The following is a 27852-nucleotide window of genomic DNA, read 5'->3' on the forward strand; positions in this document are numbered from 1 at the left end:
GAAAGAACTGTATATAATTAATAAATCAGACTTCGTTTTAGACCAACATTGGTCTACACTAGGCCGTATTCTTATTCTTACTTTGATTAAAATGATTTGGGGTTCTGTGAACAAAAGCATTTGCTAAAGACAAAATATATAGCTAATGAACAAATAGAAGGCTGGGTGAACATCACCTGTGATATTTAAGCCTGGTGTTTAACTCGGTTCACAGTTATGGACTAAAGAAACTATGCATTTAGACCAAAAGAGTTTCGTTATTCTTTTAATCAAACATGTTGCTTTACTTAATGTAAGTATTTTAAAACTGAATTCTTTCCAATTAACTTGCTTTGGTTTCATTATGCAACTTAAATCTACAAAGTCCAGTTCTTAAATAATATTTTAATTTAATTTTAGAGATTAGAATTGTAAAAAGGGTTAAATATTGCCACTGATACACCTTATTAAGTTTATTTTTTCTTTAACAAGGGTTAATCTACTTTAGTACTAATATAATTGAACAATGATTCTCTCTATATTCCTTTATTAATAATTTTTTCAGCCATGTAATTTATACATGTATATATTTCAGTGAATGAAAAGCCATTTAAAAATGAATGACTAATTATAATTTAACCCCCAATTGAGGCATTCACAAATGTTTCAAGATGATACGAAGTATTAAAAATTTTTAAAGTAGAGCTATGCTTCTTGGAAGAGGACAGTTGGCTGCATAGAGCTTGTCATTAGAACCACATGCCTGTGATCAATTGATTAAATAAACTACTGCCCCAGACGTCCGCAGTCTGTCAGGCACTCAATGAAAGCTGTGCTGTCACTGTACAGCCAACAATAGCATAGCAGTTTTCAGAGCACAGATTTTAAATAAAAGAATTTTTCCGTGTACAAATTACCCACTATGCACTTCAAGGCTTAACTGGAAAGTTGGTCCAAAAAATTAATCTTTGAAAAACCAGCATGGAATTAGTTTTAATCACTTTACTAAATATGAACTACTTTAGTCTCACTTCAAAAGATATGTTTCAAAGGGAAAACATTTCTATTAACTAATGTCTTTAAATAATATCTTAAGAGCCTATTTAAGTATGAAAAAGGTTATGAAATTTTAAGCTTTATATGCTTTCCTTGATAGTCAAATCAAAGTGTTTCACCACATAATTTTTATATATCTATAGTATCTAAATAATAGTATAAATATAGAATGCACACTTTTATCAAACATCTAATGTATTTATTTTCTTTAGTTTAGAAGATCACCTAGCATAAATGACCCACATGATGGAGAAAGTTGCATTTTGAGGGAAGTCTCCTTATTCACCAGTGACATTGTGTTTTGTAATGATCAGAGGAACTACTTACTGCTAACACCCTGTGTTAGTACTAACATACGGCATTTTTCGTGTATTTGAAACTGATTTGAAAGTGAACCAGGTTAAAGTGGCACACTCATAATTAATTTTCCAGTTTTATTTCTGAAACACTATCAACCATCTTTTATCTGTCTATCTAATAGTGATTCATTGGTTCTTAGGGAATGTTTTATAAACCTACTTCACATTTGGAACACTGCAGTTTCATTAGACCTAATGGCTCTTCCATTACTTTGTGAGACTGATTCAGAGCTTTCCTAGAGCATTTCAGTGGGGCACATCCAAAAAACCTACAGTCCTTGCTACATAGATTCCAAACCACGATTATTCTCTTCTATCCGCTAATGACCACGAATCTCACAGGCATCCAAATTATTCCCTGTGCTTTTTGAAGCAAATTAGTCACCAAACTTTTGTTTATACATCTTTTAGTAGCTTTTCTCTTGCCAGAAGAATAGCTGTGCATTTTCCTTATCAATAAAGTTCGTTGATCTTTAACCTTCATCACTCTGTTTTACATCTTCATTCCCTTTCCATTTTTTTCTTTAAAAATAATATTATGCTTCCTTTTCTTAAAAATAATTATCTTAGATCTGTGACTTTTTTCAACTTTTGTCTTTTCTCTCTCTTTCACTTTATCACAGAACTTCTCAGACTAGGATTTTCAGCTTTGTAATCATGTTTTGCGTGTCTTTTATTAAATCTTTCTACTCTGAATTTAATTTTTACCCATTATGTAAAACTCTTTCCTAATGACAAAGATTTGCAGTGATCAAATTGTCTCCCCTAATCAGCATTCTTTCTCCTAGACCAATCTGTAACATGTTGGTCATGCCTTCTAGTTTTCATTGCTTTTATTGACATCTATAACCATGAGACATTTTGCTATGCCTTCTTTCTTGATTTTTCACCACATACTCGTACTCTCTTTCTGGTACTATTTTTTCTTTTATTGATTCATATATAAATATGTATTTATTTATTTAATAAGAATAATGGCAGAAACAAAATCATGTCAGAAATTGCAAGGTATCTTTAAGATACTGGTCTTTCTCCTGTGTCAAAGAGAACTGCTGGAACAATCTTAAGCAGAAGATGTCATGAACAGAATTGTGTTGTCACTTGTGTTTTATGTTACATTGATATAGCTCTTGTTATTCATTTTTTGTTTGTTTGCTGGCTTCTTTGATTATAAAGTTGCCGTAAACTGAGATGAGAAACAGTGAAGAGAATCATGTTTGAGGTTAAAATTGTGAGCCTGAATTTGGTTCTGTTGACTCTGAAATACTGTTGAAAGATGCAAGGAGAAATATCAAGTAGGCAATTAAATATAAAGTTGCCTATATAAATGTTTGAGTAATTGCTTCATAAGAGTGACTAAAGCTCAAGCAAAGTGTAGGTTTAATCATGCAGAGAGAATATAGTGTTCTATAAATTCTATAGAGGGAAGAGTGACTATGACTGAGACTTGTAACTTTAATGGCTAGTTGGAGAAAAAGGGACCTTCGAACAAGACTAAAAGAAACAACAAAAGAAGGAGGGAAAAAAATAAGAGTGTATTGATTCTGGGAATAAAAATAAGTCATTTTAGAAAGATATAAGTGGACAACAACCTCAAATACCATTGAGAATCCAAGTAAGGCAAGATCTAAAAAAGATAAAAATGAAAAAAAAATTATAGTGTGGATATGTTTTCTAGACAAATAAAAATGTTTAAAAATAAAAAAAAAGATAAAAATGAAGTACACTATTGTCATTAGGGGTCTTTGTCAAAAAGGGTTTCAATAGAACAATTGAGTTTGGATGCCCAATTGAAATGGATTGAGCAGAAAGTGAGAAGTCAGGAAATGGTGATGAGTGTATGTAGTTCTATAAGAAAAGTGATTCTCAAGGAGAGTATTGTATAAGAGCTAAAGGGGTTATTTAAATGATGTTGTGAAGAAGTCAGTTAATAAGATCAAAGAAAGACAAGGGATAATGGAAAGTATATGTTGCCTAAGAAGACTGGATAAGATCTAAAACATTGGTGGAAGGATTGGCCTCAGAGGAAGAGAAATACTTCCTTTCATGTATTAGTGGATATATATGTGTGTGTATATATTTGTTTATATGTTTGGTAATGAGAAATTGAAGATGTCTCATTTAAGGGCTTCACTTTCTCAGTAACATGGTTGTCAATCATATGAGCCGAGAATAAGTTAAGAAATTTGACAATAGTAGCAATGGTTTGAAATGATTAATGGAAGGATCAGTTTACAGAATATCTTTGAAAGGTTGCTGAGCAGTATAGCGGGTTTATTTTAAGTTAGTGAACACAAATCTATACTATGTTGTATATGCCTTCTTGGATCAGCTTTGGCAGAACGCTTAGAAGTTTAGAGGCAAGTGCAGAGAATATAGATAGACATGTCTTTACAGGCTGTGAGTGCAATGAAAAATTACAGATTCAAGGAAATTAATAATTTTGCAAAAATTAAAATTAAAAAGCATGAAATCTAAATTGGTTATTAAAGAAACTCAAGATGAGAGAAGGCTGATGAATTGTAAAATTTAAAGAGAGTTCTTAAGAGGTGAGTTTGAGGAATTCTTGCAGGGTGTTTCAGTTAGTGATTATTCTTCTGGACCACATCCCTTCCTGGTGATGACAAGATGCAGACTGCAACTGAGTGAGCACAAGAATGCTGGGCAACCGAGAGGCAGGTCAGTAGAGAGCAGGTGTTGCCTAAGCAGTCTCCTCGATCCCTGCAGTGCCAGCTGTTGTGTTTTTAATCAAATCTGTGTACATCTCTGGCTACACAACCAGGCTTACTAAATTATATTGTTTTCCTGCAAGCTTACCATTATTAGGCATTATATAAATGATGACCTTTTGGAAAGCAGATGTAGTTAGGAGTCAGGAGACCAAATTTTAATTTTGCTTTTGTTATTATTTAGCTACATATGATCTTGGGCAAGTCATATTTCCCTCATCTTTAGAATTAATTCATTGAAGAGCATCATTTTGTAGGCCCTTTCTAGGCTAGAAGACTGTGATTCTTTTTAAGCTCTATGATTTCTTATTACCTATGGGATTTCTTGTTGATACATCAAACTCAGTATAACAAAAATGAACTAGTTTTGTTTTCTTTAAAGAATCAAAACTTCAGAATCAACCTTGTTTTCTTAATCTTCCTGAACTATATCCAATTTGTAATTGCCAAGATCTGCTGATTTTCACTTTGCAAGTTCTCTTGCATCTTCACTGCTCTTCCCCTAACCACTGAGATCCTGGCATGTCAGATTATACCTGACTCCTGGACTAATACAGTAGAAAACAAATCTGTTTTCTTGAATCCAGCGCCTGCCTTTATAACCACCATTCTCAATTTTTTTAAAGCACAAGATAAGGCTCAATCTTCTTAAAACAATGTTTTGATCGTTTTATTCCATACTGAAGAATATTGAGCCTGCATTTCGCTTAGGTTAATTTTGAAAAGCCTTAGTTTGGTATTTAAGGTCCTCCATCATCTAATGCAGTATACATATGTGATAATTATTTCTTTGAATTTTGATAGTAGCTGTTACAAATTTTATATCCAAAAAAGATAAATATGCCAAATGCTCCCTCTCAGTGAGTCTGCTGACCATTATATTTCAGTTTGATCTCACTGCCCCCCAATCCCTGGCTTCCCTAGTCCCATTCATGCTTTATTTTTCTCTAAGTGCTGAGTATCATCTAACATACTCAATATTTTATATATTTAATCTCTTTATATTCTATATTTATATTCTCTATTATTAGATTATAAATTAAAGGTAAGGATTATTGTCTATTTTGTTTGCTGTATCCCCAATGTTTTGTCAGTGTCTGGTTCATAGTAGATACCCAATAAATTTTTGTTAAATAAATGAATGAGTAAATGAAGCATTTTAATCTGAATTATAAATTATTGTGTTGAATCTAGTATAGTGCTTTATAAAGCAAAATAAGTGGTAACAAAATTTTATATTTAAAAATGGCTTGATTATTTTGGAAGTATTACAATCTTTACACACATTGTTTCCCTGTGGATAATTTCAGTCTTTTAGCCAGTGTCCAACATATCTAGTTCCCGTTTAAAATGATCTTTGATTTCCAAGTGTTTTTTTATTGATGTTGATTTGAGGAGAACTTGTTCGATCAGCTCTACGGAGAGTGTAGTAGGATAAGAACTTGACTTGCTAAGGTTAGGTTGAAATTTACAGATGGTTCTTCATATAGGCCAATAAAGTCTTAATATAGTAAATTTGAAAGGCATCAGAACTGAGTAGAAAGCATATTATTTATGATGATGCTTTGTTATACTAAAGAATAGTTGGTTATCTAAGATAAAGTAATTTATTGTTACTACATTTTCAATTTTATCTATCATAAAGGACCAAGTTTTCATGATTGACTCCAAGTGCGAATCTGGAAAAGGACGCTGCTCTTTCAACCCCAATGTGAACACAGTGTCTGTTATGATCAGTAAGTGGAAAATAAAAGAGGGAGGGGGAAATATAAAGTAAAAAGGAAATTAAAGAAAATAAATTTCATGACATCGTATGCCCATTTTGGATAGTTGCATGGATGATAGTAGACGAGTAAAATGGTAAGAAGAAAGTTGTGAGCTGAGAATGGAAATTTTAATTTCCAAGAATATTCATGATTAAATGATAGCCTGTGTTTTTTCATCTAATGTCATTCTTGTCAACCCTAGAGCAAGTCAACCATTCAAAGAGTAAATATGTATACACATATTAATCAGCATTGTATATGCATACATACGTCAATGTATATTAAAGTAAATTTCGGTGTTTCTTCTAGCTAATTAAGACCCTTCTAGAATATGTCAGACTTAACATTAGTTGACTGTGGGACAGATCTTGGATTTTAGTATGTTGATTATGCAGTAGATGCTTTCCCCTCTGTTTCTCTTTGTATTTCCAGGGATAAAATTACATCATTTGACAATAGAACAGGTGGAAAAATAATTGTTGTGTTCAAAGCACTTTGCTTTGATTCATTTAAAGAGGGAACCCATCTTTCTTTCTCATATCTGGAAAGTAAATTAAGACAAGTACATTCAGCATTGACCGAAAATGTGAGCTTGGAAATTACCCAGTAAATTATTTCCCTGCAGTCATTCAAATTGTTCAGAGAGGAGATGAAAGTATATCATTAGGGCATAAAATTAGAAAGGTTTGAAATTTCAAGATATCCAATTAAATCTGATTTAGGGTATTTTCAGATAAGTTTCTAAATATTATTTAATAGAAGCAGTGTTTCAGAAAATCTTTTATTCACTAGGAAGGAAATTTTATTCACCTTTAGAAACTGTATGATATATATACTACTACTTAAATATATAAAGTTCTTACTTATTTCAAGTTAAATGCTATAAAAATAAACTTAAATATTCAAAATTAGTGTTGACACTAATACTGAGTTTTATCTCATCAAATACTGTTTAGAACAAAAAAGGGTTAGAACAAAGCATCATAAGTTTTCCTGTTAAATGATAACTCATGTAATTATTCTGCCCTTAGAGAACTGGATTCATTTACAAAATGAAAGTGGTTATTGGCCTTCATTTTTCAAGGACCTGAGACTTCAATTCCTAGACTCATGTTCTTATACTACCTTTTAATATTTTGATTAACATTATAATTTTTACTATCAAAGAAAATCATTAAACAGATTGCTTAAAACCTGAAACTAAAAAAAAGCAGGAAACATTATAAGCTTGCGCTTATTTTATTTTGTTGTGTTGATTATCCCTCTAAAGTTATCTCCAATATTGCCTCCCATAATGCACAGTACCTGTGTGTAGTCATCTCACTTTGCCATTTGGTGCTTTATCATTTCTGTTCAGTTGTGCAATGCACTGCATAACACAGACTGGTTAAAATATTTCTCTCTGTTAAAGTGCCAAGAAACACTGAGCATTAGAAGAATTTCAAATTTCATAATATAGTTGTGCCATCTAACCCAACCCACAAGTTTAGTATTATTTTACTATTTTTAGTCATTGCTGTAGCACAACAAAGTCAAATGATATCTCTTAAAGAACCTAAAGGTTTTTGTTTGTTTTTTTTATTTGTTTGTTTGTTTATTTTTTGGTTAGTGGAAGTACAATTGAAAAGCAAAATAGTTTTTGATTAAAATTTAAAAGGTGCAAGTTTATCGTTGCATAAACCCTACAATGAAATTCTGGAAAAAAATAATTCTACTCTCAAACAAAATTATTCCCAAAGTGACATTAATTAAATATTTCTTACACAAAATAAAGTAGAAACTTTATTATTCTTAACTTACTGTTAAAATTGCTGAGAATTTAAGACAGGAAATGAAACCAATTGGCCACCTAACCCTTTAGTAATGTTTAAGACATAACTAATAAGGAGGTAGGCAGTAGGATTAGAATCATCCCTCTTCACTGTAAAACATGCTCTGAGTGGTTTGTTTGTTTGTTTGTTTTTTGGTGGTTGTTTCTTTCCTAGAAACAGATATGATAATTGACAGCTGTGCAAATCAATCTATTGAATAGCAGGAATTTATAACCCACTCTTTTGGGCATAATTTGGTATAACAAAGCTGAAATAATTCATTACAGAGATCTCAATCTAACAACCTACAGAATACTTTTGTATTTATCTACAAGATACTTGTGTAGATACTTCACAAAAGTGTAAAAAAGCTAATTTGCTCAAAATGCTTTCATTTTTGTTTTTGTTACATCCTTATAATCTATTCTCATGGACTTCAGAACCTAGTAGGAAGCAGAACTGGGCGACACAATGCCTGAAATACCTACTTGCTTGCTAACTGTTAGGGGTGCAGTTTGTGACCGGGTGAGCATATATTAAAAACATTCCATTCTCCATTCTATCCTAGGCCAGCTGGTTTTGTTTATTACTATACAGGGAGCTTAGCGTGCTTCAGAATATTCCAGTCCTACCAAAATGGCCACAACCTGAAGGTAGCCAAGGGAGGAATTCTAGAACATCAGTCAGAGAACACAGTTGCATGGTGGTTCAATGAGCCAAACCTGATACATTTTATTACTTTTTAAATAGATATTTAACTACTATTTTATATTCAAGGATCATATGTACCAATTCAATGATTACTCTCCTTATTGGAATAAAAAGTATTGTCGATCTTAACAGATAAGCAAAATGTCTAATGTTTTGCATATGTAGATTGAAATATCTGATTTTTGTCATTAATAATGATCATTTAAATTAATTTTAAAATTTCTTTCTTGTCTTTCAGTTTTATTTTTATGGGTTAATATGTTAAGCCATATATGGTTTATTCTCATCATCTTATATTATTAACATAATGGTAACATGTTCTGTGTTGCAGTTAAAAAGTATTACTTTGTTTACCTTACAGAAACCATTGGGTGCTAAAGATCAAAACGTATACCTTTAATAGATGAAGTCATTTTATCATTAATAATATTTTGACAATTGGATGTGGCCTCCATTTCATGAAATAATAATAATAACAACAACAACAACTATTATTTTCAATCCAGTTAGTAAAATCATAGAGTTTTTGATATGTGTTGAGAACCTTTGATCACAATCTAGTTCCCTTAGACAATTGAGATTCAGGGTGCTAAGTGACTTAGCCCTAATTCCCAGCTTGTTAATTCCTACCAAAATTAGAAATCAGGTTCTCTGATTCTAACTTTATCTTTTATTTATTTAAAAAGTAGCAATTAATTAAGCTATTTTGTTATTTTTTTACCTATATCATTCGTGCCATTTCCGATATACACTCTATAAACATGGATATTTAGTATAATTAAGTACAGGCAGAGGAATTTTTATTTCTATATAGAAAAAAGTTTCTTTTGTCATCATACAGGCAATAATGAGACCAGATTAAACTTTACCCAGTTTTCTTATTCAGTGGACAATGGAAATCAGTTAACAACTATAAACATTCTGTAATATATGTAGTGATCTAATAATCAGATTCTCCTCCATTTTTTCTAATTGAACTACAGTTGATTTACAATATTGTATTAGTTTCAGGTATACAGCAAAGTGATTCAGTTATACAAATATATATATTCTTTTTTAGATTCTTTTCTATGGGGTAGGCATTATAAGATACTGAATATAGTTCCCTGTGGTATACAGTAAATCTTTCTTTATTTTATGTATAGTGGTGTGTATTTGTTAATCCTATACTCCTAATCTATTCTTCCTCCTTTTCCCCTTTGGTAACCATAAGTTTGTATTCTGTGTCTGTGAGTCTGTTTCTGTTTTGTAAATAAGCTTATTTGTATTATTTTTTAGATTCCACATGTAAGTAATATAAAACATTTGTCCTTCTCTGATTTACTTCACTTAGTATGCTAATCTCTAAAAATACTTAATTTTAAAAATAACCTTTAAAACTTTTAGAATTTTCTTTTATTTGGTGATATTTTGTTTTTCATAGATGAGGAGCTTTTCTCTGGAATGTATATAGATTTTATGGGGACAGATGCAGCTATTTTTCGAAGTTTAACTAAGAGGAATGCGGTCAGAACTGATCAACACAATTCCAAATGGCTAAGTGGTATGGTTTACGCATTTTTTGATAATGACACTTTAAACTAATTTGTTTAATTCCATAATTAAAATTACATTAAAATGGTTTAAAAGTTAAAATAGCATGCTATGGTATAATAATTCTGTACTCTGTGATTTACAATGTTTATGATAAATAATTGAAATGATCCAAAGTTCATATTCTAACTCTTTATTAACAATCATTATAACAATCATTATATTCATAGATATACGAATAAATAAAAATTACAGTAATATGCAACATACATCCCTGTACACAGGATGTACAGTTGTTTAGTTGTAACACATTACAATTAAATGTTATTCATTCATTTGGTCTACTTGTATATTTTGCTAATGCCAAGTCTAATATTTTCCTAAATTTATGACAGTTAGATATAATGAATAGAGTATATTTAGGAACTTCTATTTGTTTTATACTTAAATTATGACATTGTAAAACTGGCATATATTAATTTTTCATAACTTGACTAATACTTAATAGAAATCATAGGTGTGACAATTTTATGGTGATCAGTGTTCAACTGTTTCCAATTTTGAAAGTCACATGGAATTCACATTATGAAAAGTGCTCATTTGACTTCAATGTGCAGTTCCAATCAGTTGCTGTTGTTTAGAGGAGAAAGAAACCACTAAGATCTTTGTCATTTCACCCTGGGGAAAATTTCTAGCCGACCTTAAATTTGGCAATTCACTTAACATTGTGCAGTTAAGCATGAATCACCACACTTAAGCATCTTATTTCACTGATAGACCAGAGTAAGAAAGCATTGATTGTCCATTTATTTCTTCAAATTATTCCTCCAGTACATCTAGAAATAGAGCATTTGAAAGTTGTTTTGTTCTTGAAATAAGGAATCTTTCTATGTCTTCAGATGACTGCATTTTTTTTCCCCTGAGAAGTTTCCCCTTCATTTCATATGCTGTATTTTAAGAAAAATGTGTTTTTCGAATCTTGGACTCCTGACTCCTTAATCTGCTTCAGTGATTTTGAGTTTATATGCAGTAGATTGAAAACCACTCTTTTAGAAACAGACTTTTTTTCTATAAAACGACCATCAGATCCCATGGGAAATAACTGGTAGAAAAGCTTTTCAATTGTTTAAAACTCATCAGTGTACAAAGAAGCTTTGCATTTACTGTATTTCCAGAATGTTCTGCAGACGGGAAAAATGGTTTAAGCTATTATATTATAGCTATACTTTGTGGCATTTGACATTCCAGATGTGGTATATTGAGTGAGAACAATTACTGCTTTTAGACTTCTTGCCTATGAATATTGAATTGTTCCTCTGTACCAAAGATGGAGAAGGCATGTGCCTGTGGTCTACCTGGATGGAGAGTAGATGGATTTTCATCATGAGTGTAGGTACACACACATATATATAGTCTTTGTGTTTTATTCCAGAACCCATGTTTGTGGATGCACATGTCATCCCAGATGGCACTGATCCAAATGATGCTAAGGTGTACTTCTTCTTCAAAGAAAAACTGACTGACAATAGCAGAAGCACAAAACATATTCATTCCATGATTGCTAGAATATGTCCTGTAAGTATTAATCTTCTAATCTGAAGAAAGACTAAGAAATTCAAATTATATTAACATGTTTTCTTTTTCCCATAGTTTATCTTCCTACTTTTATCATCTACTGTTACAAATTAATAAAATATTGAAAGGAAGCATTTTAATGTAATATTTATTCATATCAGTCATATGAGATAAACACTATTTCAGCAAAAAAATTTAATTCAAGGAAGTATTTTGGTTATGGATTTATACAAGTAAATAGTTTTGATTAATTTTTGCTTTTCCATTCAGTGCATTAGTATTAAAAACAAATAGCTAAATTGTATATTATAGAAAGAAACAGAACGATTCTTGTGAATAAAATACAGCAAAACATCAGTAAAAGACAATTACTGAGAAACTGTCTACAGTGAAAGGTAAATGGTTTTTAGTAAAGTACAGTTCTAATTACAAATAGCAGTCAAAATGTTATTGTGCATCAACAGTAAGTATACATAGCAACTCAATAAAACTCATGATATCTTCTGAAATAAGAGTTTCACAGGCTTGTCTTGACTAATTTATGATTACCATCTTTTATGCTAAAGTATTTCTCAGAACATTTAGTTTTTAAAATAGTCTATTTTTAAATATCAAAATATTCCATTGATTATGGAGATCATCTGCTTTTCAGTCATCTGGAACAAGGCAGTAAAGCCAGAGGATGAGGTGAACGGCTTCAGGGTGTGCAGAAAAAGATATCATCAGTAGAGATAACTTGTGAATGATTCAAATACCATTTTCCCTGCCCTGACCAGATGTATATACAGCATCTGATTAGAAATACTAAGGATTAAATGACAATGCAGAGAATATGAAGGAGAGCAAATGGAACTATTGTGGCAATGAGTTATGAAGAAACGGCAAATTAAATTACGTATTTTCTCCATAATAACTTACTCATATTTTCATAAATTTGGAAAGCTTTGGGCTTGTTTTTATTATATTCATTTTCGATACATTTTCAATTGATGCCATGCAATAGGAGAATAGCAGTATACTAAAGCTATTTTTTAAAATACTGTAGATCTTAGCTGTTCCTCCTTATTGATTTGCAAATGTGGTTAACATTTCCATCCTTCAGATTATAACGAATCTCCAAGTAATAAGAATCTAAGTTAGAATTTTTATACACTTCAACATTTATTTAAGCAATCTGAAATGTGTTTACAAAATGGTTTCAGAATGACACTGGTGGACTACGTAGCCTTGTCAACAAGTGGACTACCTTCTTAAAAGCAAGGCTGGTGTGCTCAGTGACTGATGAAGATGGCCCAGAAACACACTTTGATGAATTAGGTACATAAATGTGAGATGGAAAAATGTTTTTGAAATAGAGTTTGTAAAGTTTATGTATTTTAATAAACTCTCAAAAAAGGACGTATTTTCCATGAGTGCTTTCAGCATAAATAATGTGCTAATTTGAATTGATGATTTGGATACTGTTCATAAATTTCCTGAAGTATTTTTTAAATCTGTTTTGCCCCTGAGTGCACCACTGAAACATTTAGTTCTTTGAATTCACCATGATGCATGAATCAGTGTGTTTTGTGTATATACGTGTGTGTGTGACAGAGAGCGAAAGACAGAAGTACTTAAATAATTTATATATAAGTAATGATATGTTTGTGCTTTCCTAAAATGGATGTGTATTTCATATATATTTAAATTCTGATATTCTAATTTAAAGTCAGTTTGTTTTTGCATTTTTACTGCAGTTAATGGATGAAATTGAGGTTAGATGGAAAAGTGTCAGAGTATAAATTAAACTTGTGCTCCAATTTTAGATCTTGGTGACCCTGAGACTAAATATTCTCAGCATGTGTGACATGAGGAGGGAGGTTATACTTTCCAGGTCAAATAAGAACTGACAATCTGATTCCTTTCTACCAAGAAGCAGGTCTCTTTTTAATCAGAATAACTTGGTACACATCATAGTATCTTGTGTACTAAGTGCCATTAGAAATGACTTTTATTTTGATTCAGTCCATTAAAATATAAAATGCTGGTTATTCTCAGATATTGAGGCAGGTTATGAGGTAAGCAATAAGAAGGTATTATAATATGGAAAAATTCACTGCTTCTAGCCATTATAAAAACTGAAATAAACTGTTGGTCTCCTCAAAAGCAGTTATGTTGATCATAGAAACAGAAGCTTCTGTTTCAGCTTTTCTAGAAAAGAAGTTCTAAGTATGATTTCATGTTATATCCTAGTCAATCATTATTTCCCCCCAAATTCTTTGCAAGTATGTTTATGTTTCAGTAACTTAGAATGTTTGTCTTTCCTGTTTTTAGGGAGAGCTAGACAGTACCAGCCTTTATTCACATATGGAAAGACTAATGGTTGTTAATTTATTGCTTAAGAGATCCTAAGTTTATTGTGAATAAAAAAAATACATCTTTCTTTGTGTTGGTCAGCAGGAATCTTATTTGCAAAAAGATTGCTAAATCCAGACCTTTCTTGTAATCATAACAATTAGTTATTAATTGGGATTTCCTATCAGAAATCTACTAATTCCAGGTTGTTATGTACTACTGTACTTTACAATCTTTACTTTTGCCTTTGCCTTAATGTATTTTAAAATTCTTGTTTTTAAGGAAATTATTGATTAAATAAAAATATCACTAGTAATTTTGACTGTAAGCCAAAAAATTCTTATTTTATATAAAGAAGAAAAGTCATTGTGAAAAAGTTGTCTTCCATGTTCCAAATTCTAGCCCTAGCTTAAAAACAAATTAAGATTTGTAATACTTCTTAAGTTAAAAAAGTAGTATATTATCACTAAAGAATATTTAGAAAATTCAGGAAAAAAGAAGAAACAGGAAAGTTCCTGTAGCTCTGTTAACCCGAAGCACTCACTGGTAATATTGTATTGTGATGTATAGTTTTAAGGTTTACATGATTCTATTCATGTTATATACCATTGTGTCTTTTCTACTTAGCATTGTTTCATTAGCATGGTTTCCATGAGGTTATAATCTTCATAATTCCTTTTAGTGTTTTTATAACATTTTATTTAATTTACTGTACCATGTGCCTATCATTTAGTTGTTTTCAAATTGTAGTGATGCTGCAGGAATATCTGTCCGAATAATACTTTTCATAATTGAAATTATTTTCTTAGGGTAAATTTTTTAAATATTTGGAACTTTAAAAGAATATTTCCCTTTTATAGAGGATGTGTTTCTGCTGGAAACTGATAACCCAAGGACAACACTAGTGTATGGCATTTTTACAACATCAAGGTAATTATTAAACAATTGCACTATATGAGTTAAACAATAAATTTTATTGAGTAATAGTAATTATTATAAAAACATTCTTTTAACTCTTTAATTTTACGTAATACTTAGGATGTAACCTTCTCATTTTATTACTTTTGCCTTATTACCAAAATATATTTAAGCTGAACTAACACTTTCAAAATAGTTTTAAAATGATTATATGCTATTTTTCTCAAAGAAAAGAAAACATAAATTACAATGCAGGAATAATGTCTATAAGTTATATTGTTTTAAGGAAATAATTTGAAGACTCATGATGCAAATAACACTTGGCATTTCTATTAAAATAATTTTTACCTCAGGCGCAACCTGAGTAATGACTGTTTAGAAGTTAGCAACACACTGAACCAGTTTTCATGTTCCATATGACAGTATTTCATATATCTGAAAATAGCTTTAATAATCAGTCCTGCCTAGTGACAATGGAAATGTTTTTCAGTAAGGATTCGAACAAATTTTATTAACTAAAGATATTTTAATGAATCTCTTTTGGACCCTATTGTCTTTTCTGTGACTAACAGGGAAAGTTTACAACAACTTCTCTAACTGCTGTTTAGGACAACATTGTAAGAACATCGTCACATTAAAATTATCTTAAGATAAAGAGATACAGTGTTCTCTTATTAGTGAGATTTATTTCAGTGAGTTAAATGATGATAAGTTGTATTGACAGTGATTTAAAATATAAATTCATATGTTTTAGTAAATCATCAATTCTTTTTTTGTTGCTTAGATAAACTAGTTAGAAATTTCTTTGGTTTTTCCTTTATTTTGGAAACATTGAGAACTTTTCTATGACTTATTGTCTACTACCTCCATGGCTGAACTAAATATTTTACTGCTTTTTATGTCAATGGTATATTTCAAAACAATAGAAATTTTCAGTTTTACACAGTGTACCGTAACATTCAAATTTTCCATGATGAATTACATCTTTTAATCACAAATTTTGACATTTTTTAAAAATTATATTTAAATTAAAAAATAAGAAAATTAACATTTTTGTTTTCTTTTATAGCTCAGTTTTTAAAGGATCAGCAGTGTGTGTGTATCATTTGTCTGATATACAGACTGTGTTTAATGGACCTTTTGCCCACAAAGAAGGGCCCAATCATCAGCTGATTTCTTACCAGGGTAGAATTCCGTATCCTCGCCCTGGAACTGTAAGTATCCAGGAAACTTTTTTGTTATTTTACTTTTTTAAAAAATATAATTTACTAAGAAATGAGTATCATGTTGATGTTTATTGTATACAAACAACCATACACCTACTGGTATACTCGTTACAGTTTTTCAGCTCACAGATTCTTAGATTTTGGATTTTATAGGTATGTTATATATGTTATATAACACTCTCTGCAGTTTTTTCCTAAGTACTACTGATTTCTCAAAGAGATAAAATGGCATGTGTGAGCAAATAATTACAATGAAAGTGATGTTTTAAATCAAATAAAATATTTTAAAGTTTTGAGGCATACAAATATGACTATGTCATGCAACATTGTGCTATATAGGAGTACACTGAACACTAACTTTTATAGCTGAAGTTACATACAGTGCACTGGCAAATTGGAACTAAGTTTTTCTAGGACTACAGTGATCACAGTCCTAGTATTTGTCTTTCATTTGGCCCATAATAAAGATGCATTGCATTCTAGAACACTGATTATTTTATGTCTCTGTAAAATGTCGTACAGCACACCTTTGAGAGATGTTACACAATTGATTTTCTTATATCCATGCATTTCATAAAATAAGATTATATTTATAAAATGGGGTGGATGTAAGTAAAGAAGAATGATTTTATAGAAAAAAAATCGAAGGATAGCTATTAAAATGATACTTACTTAAATAAAATGCTTTTCCTTTTTATTTGAATATAAAATTCCCTTTGCAAATACGTTTTCAAACATTCATCCCACATAAGTTTTACTGATTGTTGACTCACTTTATTTTTGTGTTATTAGAGTTTATTTGCAATGTATTATTTACTTCTTTGTTTTATCATCATCTTAAATTATACTGCTGCCAGTTTTTTTAAAAAATCAGAAAAATAGTGTGATAAGCCTATAAAGAATATGTTTATCCAAAATTAAAAGGGCTCAGATTTGGTTCCCTGGCTAGGAAGCTCAAAGATTAATCATTGATGTGTATTTTTATTAGAATAATTAACTTTTAATTAACTTTGGAAAGATGATCAGAATTGCTACTTACCCATGAAAGAATTGTTTTAAAAAGCCATAGTTAATCATGGCTGGCAACAAAGTCTTACCATAGAATTCACAATCTCCTTTCAAATGATCCTTCTTTGATGCTTATAGCTCAACAGAAGGGAGCAGAAACATTTGATTATTTGGTATCACACAAGGAAAAGAAATCAACAGATACATCCTTCTTAGGGCACCTCAAGTTGGGGTGTGTTGGATACAAAGCAGGGATTACATAAGAGAAAGCAAAACACAGAGGAAGCTGAGCAACTTTCAAATTCCCTTGTAAGTCGAGACTCTCATTATTTCATTCAGTGTAGTTCATGTATTTCCAGATGATTCACTTATGATGTCTCCCAAAGATAAGTCGTATTTTTGAGGACTACTTGGTCTTTGAATTTGACCAAGTCATTTCTTCATCTTAGATCAGAAAATTAAGAGGTGATTGTGATTGCATGTACTTTCAGCAGTTATTCTTTTGAACAAAATATACATGGGTTTAGTAAAGGAGCAATTGGCTTGTAAACTCAGTAAAATTTCATCTCCCCCTAAACAAAACTGTAAGAAAACCCCCCTCAGATATAGATAGAAGAGAGCCACACCAATCTGGGTTCAAGGCCTCGGAGCCCTGAGTGTGTGCTCTGTGTGTGCTGGAGCCAGCTTGTACCTATCTGGCAAGAACAGATTCTGTGCACCTCCTCTCAATTAAGGACATCACAGTAGCAATTTGAAATCAGCCAGGGTGGGAGTACTTACATCATGGAAATTGGCAGATATTACAGATCAGGGTTTTGTTTTGTTTTCTTTTTTTCCACCTAGAGAAAAGTGCCCTCCCTGGTCCCACCGTGCCTCCTAAGGCTCTTTAACCAAATGGCAACCCAAAAGGGCTGTGAGAATCAATGAGAAACCCACTCATGTCGAATAACAATTATCCTACGTAAAATGTGGAAATAGATAAACCCGTTTTAGTAGAACAAAATAAACTAATACTATATTAGAAAATTCTGCTAACAGTCCCATTTTTTCACTATTTCTGAGTTCCTAAAAATAAGAATTTTTTACTGTTCCAAAGCAGTGTGCAATAAGCCAGGGCTTAGTGACACACATCTGGAGAAGACTCTGTGAAAAAAGGGAGTGAGCAGTCAGTAATTGAGACATGTTTCTATAATGTGGTTTCTTACATCTGGTGCTGAGACCAGAACAACTTCTTTAAATTAAAAAAAAAAAGAATTGTCAGATGAGGGAATAAAAGTGGCTGGGTGGAGGAATAACCTCTGGAACTACTCCTGGAAAAGCACACCTCCCTGAAGATTTGGTCCCTCCACCCTTCACTGAGCAAAGCACTATGAAGTCAGCTCTCTGACTCAGAGTAGCCAGTATCTATCTGTCTCTTCTCTGGGCTTCTAGGGTTTAATATCCTACTAATGTAGCCAGAAGACCTACAACCAAGTGACCCAAAGCATTCCTTTTGCTCTAGGGTTAAGAATTTTGCCTCTGAAGTCTTCCCAATGTAGGATCAACAGTAATTGCCATACTTTATTTCCCTGCACAGTAGTCCAGTTGCCAGGTTAACCTCATAAATATGTGACTGGATTCTTAAAGAAATGACATTGGCAGAAATCCTATACCCTCATTCTAATGTTTTCTATAGGTGCTTCTTTTAAAGCAGAGTTGATAGCTGTATTAGCAAACTGCCCCACCTAGCAAGCCCATGTCAGTAGGAAGAAGCCTGCCAATTGTGTCACAATGTTTTTCCATCAGTAATACAAGTTTGTAGAAGAAACAAGACCCCTTTGGTATGTTGCAAAGGGCAGCCAAAAACTGCAGATTCTCTCTGTGGCTGAGCTAACATATTACATTATTCTATTGCAAGTTGTATAAAGCTTCTGTAGAAGATTGTGTTTGCTTATACTATCCTGTTAAAGCAGAACCTCACAAAAGTGTTTAGTTTCAACATCTGTTTATAGGTGGACCAGAACCATCTGTTTCAATCACCATGCTTTGAACATGTCTGGGACTGGGTACAACAAAAGAACACAGAAAATTCATGATCCACATAGTTAGTAGAAAAAGAAAAAATCTTTGCTGGCACTTATGTTGATTGCATGCATCTTTTGGTTGCCCTGACATTAGAAGCATTTCTATTCCTCTTAGATATTTAGAAGCATTCAGTTAGCAACGTTTATAATAAAATTGAACACATGAGGCATATATACATGAAAAATTAATTACATACTGTTTCACATAATTCAACACATGTGAATAAAGCAGACCATAAATATTATTGAAGTCTAGAGAAAAAAGAGATTGTTGTAGAAGAGCCTTGTTTGGAAAGGCATATAAAAATATGAGATTATTAGCTGGCCCAGAAGGGTAACTGATGTGGATAATTTGGATAAGTGAGGAGGCATGTTTCAGGCTAAGATTGTAACATACATTGTAAGGCAAAGATAGAAATTAATAAGTGAGTCCTAGAAGCTCTGCGTGAGCTAGTAGTACTGGAACAAAGGGCTCTTTAAGTAGCGGAGGATAAATGCAAGGAAGATGAGGGCCAGCTGGTGCGTAAGTACAAGTCTTCAACTGTGTAATTCTTTGGGCTTTAAATAAATTCTTTGGCTTAGGTTACCAAGCGTTGAAACATAAAATCAGTTTCTCTCAGAACACAAATTTCAAAGACCAGTGCTAGAAACCAGCCCTGATTCTGGAATATCATTTATGTCCATTTATTTATCCATATACCACTCATCTTTCAATTGTTAGGTCAAGCTCCTTTTGAACAGTCCAGTCACTCCTTCGGTGACTAGTTTCGCGTTAACTTTCTGTTACCTGTCTTTAGCCTCACTTTCTACCTCTTTCCTTCACTTTGTGCTCTGTGATTCAGGATTGCCCCTGGAATTGCAGTTCCCTAAGCACTCCAAACTCTATTTTTTAGTCTCTAAACCTCTTCACTAATTCTGGCAGCCTTAAGTTCTCTACTATTCTAGATTCATTTTAAAAGATTGGCTCTTAAATGTATATGGCAATTGATCGTGAACCAAACTCTGTTATTTATTTTATATTTATCTTAAATTGTCATTATATGTCTCAATAGTTTTTTGCTTGGAGTATGTCCATGTCCCTTGCTAGAACACTTGTACCTAGCAGACAGTGGTATCTTCTTATTCTCATGGCTCTACTGGGCACATTAAATGCATTTTGAGTAAAAACTGCCCAAAGAATGGACATGTGCATTAATATGTGAATATACTAATACTGAAAACATCCTAGTATAAGTGGATGGGTGGATTAGGAGCAGATACTCAAGAATACATGAGGATAGGAAAGAAATCAGGGAAGGGCAATAATCACTGATACTTACTTAAGAGGACATTCTTATTGTTCCTAGCATTTCACTTAACACTTTAGTAATCAAAGCACTAAAAATGTCTTTACTCAAAAAAGAAGTGTTTATCGCTACTTGATAAACAGCTAGAACTGGAGAAAAACAAACATTTAAAGGAGAAGTTTAACCAAAATTACTTAATGACTGTTGTAGAGCAGAATTATCCTTCTAAAGAATGAGACAACAACCCGATTAAAGGGCAAAGGCTTTATTTTATGGTAGCATGTGAGTGGTATATTATCTTGAAGTTTCAATACACATGCTTTCATATATCACAAAGTGAGGGATACGTTGATCACATCTTATTTATACTTGGCAGTGTTAACACTGAGCAAACTCACAGGTCTAGATAGAGAGTCTGCAAAGGGTAATAAAATTTTGTTCTTGTCACCATTGTTGTCACTCATTCTATGCTTTATCTACAAGGTTTATGCTGTGAATCAATGGAAAAATTAATCATTGTCAGAAAGAATTCTATAATTTTGAAAATGAACTTACACTAAGAGGCAGTTGTTTCTAAGTAAGAAGTTCATTGTGAATATAACAAAAGTCTCAAATGGGGAACATTTGAATGAATATAAAATAATTGATTTGAGTTGATTTGTTTGGGTTACCTACTTAATAATGAAAGTTTTGAGCAACTGAAACATAATATATAAATTTCAATTACCATTAAGTAAAATCCAGAAACTAGACACTTGTAATTTAATAAGCTTATCACACATGCAAATAATTGCTAACTACAAATTATATAAGTTCACTAGAAATATATGCTAACTTTGGATCTTTCTGAAACTTACAAATGAGAATGCTTGCAAATATTTAAGGAGACATCTCAGTTTAGCAAACCATAATTAGTGGTGTTTTATGATGGGCTGGAACTATTTAAATTGCCCATGCGTTTGTTCTTTCCATGTTTTCATTCAATGAGCAATGTATTTTCCTTTTTCCACTTTGTGTGAGAAATGAGGGTAGAAAACAGCTATAATACTACACTTTTCAGAAGTATGGACTACATCCATCAATTTAGAATACCCTCAAATGGAATTCTTTGTCCTCATCTGGTCTTTTATTGTAGGCAATTTATAAACACGTATATTTAACTATAATACTTTTTCCTAAAAGAAAAGCATATATGAGCCCCAGATGAAAGTCTAGTTAATGGGTTAACGAATGAGAAGCTTAGTTTTATTACTTGTTCCATTATCTCTCTTTAGTGAAGTCATTTAATTGCTCCTTAAGCGTTTCTACAAAAAGAGAACTATATTTACTGGTCCTATAAAAAGTCTTAGTAATGTTAACTGGTCAAAGTTAGCCTAAAAAGTGCCTTCAGGATGATATAGTTGAAATGAGTGAGAGCACATTAGCAATTTGCTGAGACTTATTTGCAAATGTGGAACTGCCAGGCAATACTAACCCAGAGGCACTAACTTTGTAGGACAGCTGTTGTATGGATTTCACCAAGAGTTTGCCATGTTTTGTTTGGTCTCCAAAGTTGCTTTTCTTTTTTTCATTGGCTCAACATTAAAATGTTGGTAGATTTCAGTACAAAATTCCACATTTCTATCTTCTGTTTAAGTCTGGCCACACTAGGCTTGTATTACTGCATAGGAGGGATCAGGTAGAAATAAGTATTCATTGCTGCTTTTGAATAAGACATGATTTCCCATTTGTTACTGTCCCCATCACGTCTTACTGTTTACCCCAGCTGCTGTACCCATTGCTATTGAGCCCATTGCTATTGATCGGGATGCTTGTTGTGCTGCTTTCTTTTCACTTTGTACCTCTCTAAAGAGGATAAATGAAAACTAGAACAGCAGTGCTTTTGATTTTAAAAAATGACCAAGTATTTTTGTTTCTGAAAGTAGAGATACTGACAGTGTTTAATGGGGTTAGACAGATCATGTTTGTATGTGTTGAAAGATTATACGTTGCACGTATAACTTAATACTCAGATCCTATTAGTGGGTGAGTTTAAGTTCCAAGCTTCAGCACTTCCCAGCTTACCCTTGAGTTTGGCCTCAAGCGACCTGTAAATAGACTCTTCTCCTCAGAAGCCCTTGTCATGCTCCCTTCCAGAACCGCTGAAACTGTCTAGCAGTCATTTTTCAGATCTCATTATTGCTTTCTTTCTGCCCTTTTAAACTTGATGCTCTGAATGTTTCCTCTGCTCACCAGAATTGAGGCACCTGTTTCATAAAGACCCTGCACCAAAATTGGATTCTAGGTATAATAGAGTAATTCACTCATTCATCTACTCTTTGTTGAATATTTATTATTAAATTGTCAGCTTTGTTATAGGTCTGAGGGTGAGACAATGAACAAAATATACCCAGTTAAGATTAATACACACCTTACATTCTAGAAGGAAAAACAGACAGTAAAGATAAAAGCAACTCATAAACAAATACACAGGTAAATAGAGCTGTGAAGAAAAATAAAGCAGGCTAAAAGGAGATAGAGTGGAGATGACGATAGGGAGCTATTTTTATATGTGTCATCACCTAAGGAAGTAACTTTTGAACTGAGAACTGAATGAGGTAACAGAGAAAACCATGGAGTTGTCTGGAGAAGAGTGATCCAGACAGAGAACAGCAAGTGCCAAGGTCCTGGAGAAGGAGCACGCTTGAGGCTCAGGAAGAGCAAGAACCGCTCTGGGAGTGGTGGATGCTGACGCAGGCCAGACATGTAGGGGCTTATGGGCATGCTAAGCGGTTGGGATTTTATTCTAAGAGCAGTGGAAATCACTGGAATGTTTTCCAGAGACAAAGTATCAGGTCTAGTTTGCCACATCCAATCCAAACTCCCCAACTTCAGAGATCACTCTTTTGGGAGGGGGGATCAGATAGAATAAAACTCTGATCGAAGTTGATAATGATAATCTAATTTATTTTAGTAAGTAGCAGCCTTAGATTATATCCACAAGATTTTTTTTTTTCCTAGCAACACTGTACCTGGCACATGATAAGTAATAGAAAAGTGATGAATGAGAAAGGTGAAAAGTTATATCATATCCAAAATTGTGCCAGCTCCTCTCTGAAAACAAATAAGGATAAGTGGACTTAGCCTATTCAGATGATCAAATTATACACCTTGCATATTCATTTTCTACGGATAGCACTGTATGTAGTCATGCTGTTTTCTTCTCAATGTGTAACAAATACACTAATAACTTGAGCTTCTAATTTTTTTGAAAAATAGAGGCCTTTTGATTATTATTAAAACAAAGTAACTATTTCATTAACTTAGTTCTTTTTAAAATATTTTTTAGTGCCCAGGAGGAGCATTTACACCCAATATGCGAACCACCAAGGAGTTCCCGGATGACGTTGTCACTTTTATTCGGAACCACCCTCTCATGTACAATTCCATCTACCCAGTCCACAGAAGGCCTTTGATTGTTCGTATAGGCACTGACTATAAGTACACAAAAATAGCTGTGGATCGAGTGAATGCTGCTGACGGTAGATACCATGTCCTGTTTCTTGGAACGGGTAAGTATTTGAATTCAAACTACACTTAAAGTGTAGTCAAAGAGCATAGTAGGTAAGGGAATCGGAAGAATTCCAGTGTTTACTTACTTATGTCTGACCCTGAGGTATTTAATGTCTCTGTGCCTCAGTTTCTACATCTGTAAAATGGAGTTAAAATAAATTGCTTTACAGGGTGGTTGTGAGGAACAAATGGGTGAATATATGTAAAGCACCTTGAGCAGTTCCTGGCACACATTATAGTGAAATAAGATAATAATGAAATGAAAGAAGAGATTGGAAATTTTAAGCATGAGTGTTCTCTCAACTGAAACAAATCTGTGACCTTTCTTTAAGTACATGGAGACATCTATGCTTTCCTGCCATCTCCAGGACCTTTCTTTATGCATTATATTCTTATTCACTTTATTCTTCCATGTCATCCTCCACTGAATCCTGGTTTAGAAACCTTATGCTAGCTTGACCTACTGTACCTACACCTTCATCTACTGCCACCTCTACTATACTGCTGATTTTTCCAACATCTTTAGTGTTCTCATATTAAGAAAATCCAATAACCTTTAACCATTGCTATGCCTCCATATCCTGTTTGCATCATTTGACATTGTAGAATCACTCCTTACCTGTTGCTTCAGCCACAAGTCACAGTTTTCCTCTATTCCTAGCAGTTCCTTCTCAGTTTCCTTCATTAGCCTGTCTTCCTCCTGCCCGTGAGTGTGAGTATTCCCTGAGGTTCTGTCCCTGGTCCTCTCACTTTTACATATTCTTTGGCCATCTCATTGATTCATTCTTTTTTTTTTTTTTTTAATCCGCTTGTGGGGAAGTAATTAGGTTTACTTAATGGATTGAACCCAGGACCTTGTGCGTGCTAAGCACATGCTCTGCCGCTGAGCTATACCCTCCCCACTATTCATTTGGTTTTAATTATTCTGTGCAAACAAATCCCAAATGTGTATCTCTAGTCTTTGCCATTTCCTGAGCTCAATATTTGCATTTGTACTTATTGATAGATAACACAAGTTGTATGACCTGTTAACATTTCAAATATCATGTTTCAAACTCAGTTTATTCACTTCTGTCTCTTTAACCATTGCATAATCCAGCCTTCCATATTTGTATTCATTACCACACATTCTTCTCAAGGTTCTATTTCTCCTTAATATGTAATTTTTCTCTAGACATACCAGTTCCTGGTGAGCTCAATAAATATTTGTCAAGATGAATTGAAAATCATAACCATATCCATTGCTGAGTATATAATGAAATGAATTCATAACTGATGGCAAGAGCTAATCTTCATTTACATATAAGCTGTGTTCTCTAAAGATGATGCCTCCATATAAATGACAGAGTTGCTTTTAGCCTGAGTGAGGTCATCCAACATGGAGTTTGCATTTGAAAAAAAAAATTTTCCTGAAGTAAAGAGGTCATTTAGAGTCATACCTCTCCTTTATGACTCATGTTACTCAGGAAAAAAAATGGCTGTTTTTTCTTTTTTCCTTTTGAAACCTGTCTTAATTGGAGACTCTTTTTTTCCAGTTTTATTGAGATACCATTGACATATATCACTGCATAAGTTTGAAGTCTACAACATAATGGTTTGACTTACATATATTGTGAAATGATTATTGCAATAAGTTAAATTAGCATCCATCGTCTCATACAGATACAATAAAAAGAAAGAAAAAAATTCTTATAATGAGAACTGCTAGGATTTACTCTCTTAACAACTTTCATATATATAGTACTTTCATAACTATAGTACATCCCATAACTATAGGGGTGTATATTACATCCCTAATAATTATCTTATAAGTGGAAGTTTGTACCTTTTGAATGCCTTTATTTCATTCTCCCTCTCCTCACCTCCTCCCTCTAGTAATGAATGTGATTTTTCATTTTGCTTTTTTTTCCACATATGAGTGAGATCATACAATATTTGTCTTTATGTGTGTGACGTATTTCACTTAATGCCATCACAGTCCATCCATGTTGTCACAAATGGTAAGATTTCATTCTTTTTATGGCAGAGTAATATTCTATTGTATTTTAAAACCACAGCTTCTTTATAATTCATCTTTCAGTGGACACTTAGGTTGTTTCCAATCTTGGTGATTGTGAATAATGCTGCAGTGAACATGGAGGTGCAGATATCTTTTCCAGTTAGTGTTTTTGTTTCTTAAAGTTGCACTCTGATGTCACATTCAGGTTGTTTTTTCATGAATGCCTACATGCAATATGTGGGTTTCATGGCTGGAATTTTCAAGTCTCTATAAGCTGTTCAGCGGTGTTTATTTAGATAGAAGATAGTAGGAAATATGCTTTTGCATAAATTATTTGGCTTTTCTTAAGACGTAAGTATCTGTCACCTTTACATAGACTTTTAATGTTGGTATTTAAACACTTGTATCATTTTCAAAAACAATATTTAGGCATATGTTTTTAATTGGAGTGGGAAGCTTCACTAATGATTGCTTACAAAGCTACATACATCTCTTGAAGACTGTATTCTAAATAGGAAAGAGCATTGTATGACAATGCCTCTACCAACAGCATCTTTGTGAAGAGATGGTAACTCACTTAACCATTAAACCTTATCCTCGTAGTTATATCAAACCACACTGTAATTTTTTTTAAAGTGATTTCAGTTTACCAGAAACTCTAACAAACAGTATATTGGTATAAGTTTTTTTCTGCCCAAGTAGTTCTTAGATTTCTGGTGAAATTTCTTCAAAAGAGAGTTCTATGTGCTTGTTTGCTGCTAAAAGTGAATAAAACAGCCTTTTCTGAAATAGAACTTGGGAGAATCACAGGTCACTATTCCCAAGATTTCTTAGATTTTTGTATCTAAATATCTTAGGAAGGATATATCTTGGGTGTTGCCAAATCCCCAAGTACCAAACAGCCCCTTAGTTGTTACAAGTAAATAGTGATTCTCCAGTTATTACCACAATAAGGCAAGCTTCTTTCATGGTTTCCCTTTTCTCTGGACCTTCCTAGAAAATTCAAGGGAATTCGATGAAGACAGTAGTTGTCAAAAAGTTGGGTAAGAACAACTTAAGTGACAGGTCATTGAAATGCAAATAGGATATCTTGTAACTGTATCTACTTTGAACATTATTAATGATTTCTAGTTCACAGAATCTCCACAGTAGTTGTGTGGGGCTCAATGTCTGGTAACTGTTACAGTTAGTCCATTACAGTGTACTACTCTGGCTGAGTTTGAGAGCCTGGTAATCTAGCCTTCCACCTTCCGGGACTGCCTCATTACTAGCTACTAGCTGCCAAAATCAATCAATCAATACATACATACATATGTACATGCATACGTACATATTTAAGTAAATAAATATAAGGAAGAGAAGTAAGCTTTGTCCTCTCATCTTTTATTTCTTAGTTTGCATTCCCTCAATATCTAGTCTAGAGATCAGCAGACCACAACATGAACCAAATCTAGCTGACTGCCCTCTGCAAGCCTGGTCTATAAGCTAAGAGTGTTGTTTTACATTTTTTAACGATTGAAAAAAAAAATAACAAGAAGAATATTGCATAAGCAGTGAAAATTATATAAGATTTTTAGATTTCAGTGTCCACAAATAAAGTTTTATTAGAACAAAGCCACATCCACTCATTTACATTTTGTCTGTGGCTGCTTCTGTGCTGCAGTGGTAGAGTGAGGTGATTGGCACAGAGACTGCTTAGCCTACAGCACCCAAAATATTTACTGTTCAGCCTTTTACAGAAAAAGTTTGCTGACTCCTCTTTTGTTTAATATACAATTTTGGAAAAGTTAAGATTTCTTAAAGAAGCTGTTTTCTAACATGGAGCTATAATACAGGAATTTATAATGTTGCTTCATGTAAATACACCTTCTTGAATCTTGAGTAAAAAAAAGTCTTGCTATTGTATTAAAACTTAGACTAGAAACCCAGTTTACTTAATTGATTTTT

The 27852-nt window shown here is 32.8% G+C and overlaps 1 protein-coding gene across 1 annotated transcript in view; it reads left to right on the forward strand.

The window, feature by feature from the left end:
- Positions 1 to 27852, forward strand: part of SEMA3C (semaphorin 3C) — a 153208-nt gene that overhangs the window by 86202 nt on the left and 39154 nt on the right. The window contains exons 6-12 of the mRNA XM_006188369.3: positions 5769 to 5859; positions 9835 to 9954; positions 11377 to 11519; positions 12722 to 12836; positions 14714 to 14783; positions 15841 to 15985; positions 23683 to 23905. Coding sequence (XP_006188431.1) covers positions 5769 to 5859; positions 9835 to 9954; positions 11377 to 11519; positions 12722 to 12836; positions 14714 to 14783; positions 15841 to 15985; positions 23683 to 23905 — 907 coding nt within the window. The remainder of the gene's footprint in view (positions 1 to 5768; positions 5860 to 9834; positions 9955 to 11376; positions 11520 to 12721; positions 12837 to 14713; positions 14784 to 15840; positions 15986 to 23682; positions 23906 to 27852) is intronic.

The sequence above is a fragment of the Camelus ferus genome, chromosome 7 (genome assembly GCF_009834535.1).
Source record: "Camelus ferus isolate YT-003-E chromosome 7, BCGSAC_Cfer_1.0, whole genome shotgun sequence".
Lineage (NCBI taxonomy): Eukaryota > Metazoa > Chordata > Mammalia > Artiodactyla > Camelidae > Camelus > Camelus ferus.